Genomic DNA, 3,739 nt, shown 5'->3' on the forward strand with positions numbered 1-3,739 from the left:
GCCTTTTTTAAAATAGAATTATATCATTCGTTATAAAAAGGCATAACTTTTATTCATCGAGATATTCGTCATTATTCTCGTGACATTTTGCTCGCAAAATTATTTCTTAAATGTATCCGTTATCCAATATAAAGAAATGTCTGGAATATTCGAAAAATGTGTGTAGCATTCTTTTCAGAAATTCTTTTCAAAAAAAGAAATTAATTTAGTACCTTTTTTAAAATAGAGTTATAAAAAGGCATAACTTTCACTCATCGAGATATTCGTCATTATTCTCGTGACATTTTGCTCGCAAAATTATTTCTTAAATGTATCCGTTATCCAATATAAAGAAATGTCTGGAATATTCGAAAAATGTGTGTAGCATTCTTTTCAGAAATTCTTTTCAAAAAAAGAAATTAATTTAGTACCTTTTTTAAAATAGAGTTATAAAAAGGCATAACTTTCACTCATCGAGATATTCGTCCTTATTCTCGTGATATTTTGCTCGCAAAATTATTCGTATCCGTTATCCAATATAAAGAAATGTCTGGGATATCGTTCGAAAAATGTGTGTAGTATTCTTTTCAGAAATGTACGATACAAGAGAATGGGAAAAGAAACGGGTTGTTAAGAGTTGATTACATTACCCACCGCATACAGGGAACAACACACGTGGCACGAAATTACTGGGCAAGCTGCGGTGCACCGCTGCGCACAGTTCTCGTTTGCGCTCACATTCGGATTCATAACCGTGTTCCGTGGCCATCGCGACGTTCACACCGGCGAAATGGAGCCGTGTAACGAATGGCGGAATTACAAGAAAGTGGAGAATTATATGAAGGTTATCCCGACGTGCTCGGGGAAACGATACTTTCAGCGAATCGATAACCATCGTAACCTTCCCTCGATTCAACTTTTCGAGATTGAAATTTAAATTTACGAAACGTAACCGAATGGATTATTGTTAAAACGACGGCCATTCATTCGCTACCCTCTTAAGCGTAATTCGATATCGATTAAAATAATTCGAAGGGGGATTATTTGAAGATCGAGTTATCGATCCTTAAGGATTTCTAGCTTGAATATAATTACTGTGACGAATGTTTTGTAAAGTTACTCAAGCGCAAGTAACGTCTCTTCGAAATTCCTATACAATGAAAATATTTGAATTAAACACGAGGAGGGAGTAAATTTAAAGGAATCGTATTAATTCGTATTAAATAGATTTTTTGAAGATTTTCGTATTTGAAAATGTACTTGAATTAATTTTTCAGAGTTAATTCTACTGCGAGAGAAAAGAAATTAGAAAAGAAATGCTTCAAATTGGAAAAAAAATGTTTACGTTGATTATACGTTAAACGGAATTATTTCTATTATTTTTGGTCACAATTAAGAAAAAATAGAATCTATAATAATATTCCTTGCATCTTATTATTCAATTTATAAAAGCTACACTTGCATTTATCAAAATATTTAATATTCAATATTTAACAAGTGAGCGTATCCAAATTCACGTGTGCTCCCCTTTCAAAATTCGAAAAAAAGAGATACCTATTGACATATTTCTATTCAAAATTTGCTGTAACAAATCTACTCACGTCTGTGGAGATTTCCTTGGCGGCGCGTCGGTGCCTCGTCACTTGGTCCACGGATCGATCGCCGTCGCATCAATGTGTCGCTCCTGATCGCCGTCTCGAAGATTCCTCGACGACGTGAATGCCGACAATCCCCGTGTACACGTGACACTAAAACACCAAAGACGGATGGCTCTTTATTAAATCAGCCCGTTCAGGACTGAGTGTTTTACGACGTGATCGATACGGGGATGGGTGTAAGAGTGTGAGAAAAATCATAATTTTCAGAATTTAAAAAAAAAAAAGTTTTAAGCTTCAATTTTAAAAATATGTATCGATACGTTCAAGTTGGTTAAAAGTTGTGGCAATTATTTATTCCACTATTCTTAAATTTTGACGATTTTTTTTAATCCACCAAAGTCACTCTGAGCAGTGTGTCGCAAAGATTTTATTTTTGGCGGCCATTGTTCATTAAAAAATTATTAACAAACACTTTTTTTTTTAAAACGATTTAGATCAGGTCGGGTCAGGTTAATTTTAATCAAATTTATTAGTAGGGAAAGGCTGATGACTGACCGGATTAAGAGAATCAACTCAAATCTAATTAAAAAATCGGCTAACGGTTAAAAACAGAATTTTGATTTAATTTCGATTCGAAGCGATATATATCGAACTTGGATTGGATTAGATTAATAATTTTTTAATGAACAAGGATCAACAAATAAAACCATCGCAACACTGTCCAATGTGATGATCTTGGAATCATTAAAAAAAAAAAATCATCGAGATCAAAGCTTTTCGTAAATGTTTATCAAACTTATTAAAGATTAAAATCTATATCTTTATTTCAGGACGATCGAATAGAATTTTAGAATAAAACTTTTCTCGAATTTTTCTCCCCATTGAACGCAAAATCCCACGAGTCATTGTGTATAATATCAGGTAACATCGACCTGTCGCGAATCGCATTATTAAATTCCTGATACGGCCACGCGTCACCGAACGATAATTAACGCAGGCTATACATTTTTCACGTCACTTTTAATTGCTCCCTGTAACGCGTTCCGCTTTAATCAGCCCGAACTAATTTTCCGCGACTTCGACCAAACTTGCCGGGGGCCGTGGTCGTGCATGATTAAAAAGTTTCGCGCCTGACCGCGAAACGAGCCGCGGGGACCTCTTTTAATTTGGATTTAAGGTAACGCGCGAAATAGGGCTTTATTTACAGCCCAACCGTGAAATTGTTCGTGAGTTCAGGTTGCCAGGTTTTTCGGGTTTTTGGGGAAATCGTGAACATTGATATTTGTCTTCTTCGTAGTTAAATAATGCATGATGTTGTACAATAGAGGCTAAAGTAATTTAATTTCTACCTTTTTTTTTTTTTAATAATAGAAGATAGAAATTTAAAAAGGAAATTATAAATTCTGCTGAATTTTTTAACGTCCTAATTTTAAAGTCTTTGTATATACAGTTTCTAATATTCAAACTTGTTTGCATAATTTGATAAACTTTTAATTTGCGTTGTTATTTCTTCACCACCTGTTGAAAACGCAACGCAACTGGATTTTAAATTAATTTATTTACCTTGAAAGAAATTTTTCAAGATAAAAAATATTTATAAATATATTGTCATTGTCATTTTCCAACCAATTTTTCACCATATAAATTCAATTATATAGTCGAATATATAGTAAATACGTTATGTAACTAATCAAATTGCAGACTTATCAGTTTTCTTTTTCTTGTTTTTTTTTTTTTTTTTTTTTTTTTTTTTTTTTTTTTTTTTTTTTTTTTTTTTGTTACAAGGAATAATAGGCAATCATAAAAATGTAACGGGGAACAAAGAAGTTTTTTGACAAATTTGGAACTGTCAGTTGCAAAAAACGGGCAGCAACTGCAAGTTATTAGCTGTCGCGTGAGCATGGCAGCAACCCATGTTGAAATAGTCACGCTGCACAAAGAGCACGGCAGATAGACGTAACAAAAGGGAATATGGGGTCAATCGGGCACCGACTGCGAGTAAATCGATATATAGAGGAAAATGAACGAAAGCTGACGATAAAAAGAAGATTGATTTACGATGGTTTATCATTGGCCTGGATGAATGAATGGAAAGGCAGTCGATCAGCTTTGTCAGCGGAGGAAGGGGAGGAAAAAAAAAAAAAAATGCACGAATCAATCGG

General features: G+C 33.9%; 1 protein-coding gene across 12 annotated transcripts in view; it reads right to left on the reverse strand.

The window, feature by feature from the left end:
- LOC102676276 (leucine-rich repeat-containing protein 24) overlaps window positions 1-3,739 on the reverse strand; it is a 419,962-nt gene that overhangs the window by 66,278 nt on the left and 349,945 nt on the right. For all 12 annotated transcript variants that reach the window (XM_031509237.1, XM_031509239.1, XM_031509236.1 and 9 more), the window contains one exon: window positions 1,581-1,727. In XM_031509237.1, coding sequence (XP_031365097.1) covers window positions 1,581-1,650 — 70 coding nt within the window. In that variant the 5' untranslated portion in view covers window positions 1,651-1,727. The remainder of the gene's footprint in view (window positions 1-1,580; window positions 1,728-3,739) is intronic.

Source organism: Apis dorsata, unplaced genomic scaffold, assembly GCF_000469605.1.
Source record: "Apis dorsata unplaced genomic scaffold, Apis dorsata 1.3 scaffold_133, whole genome shotgun sequence".
In the NCBI taxonomy this organism is placed as follows: Eukaryota; Metazoa; Arthropoda; class Insecta; order Hymenoptera; family Apidae; genus Apis; species Apis dorsata.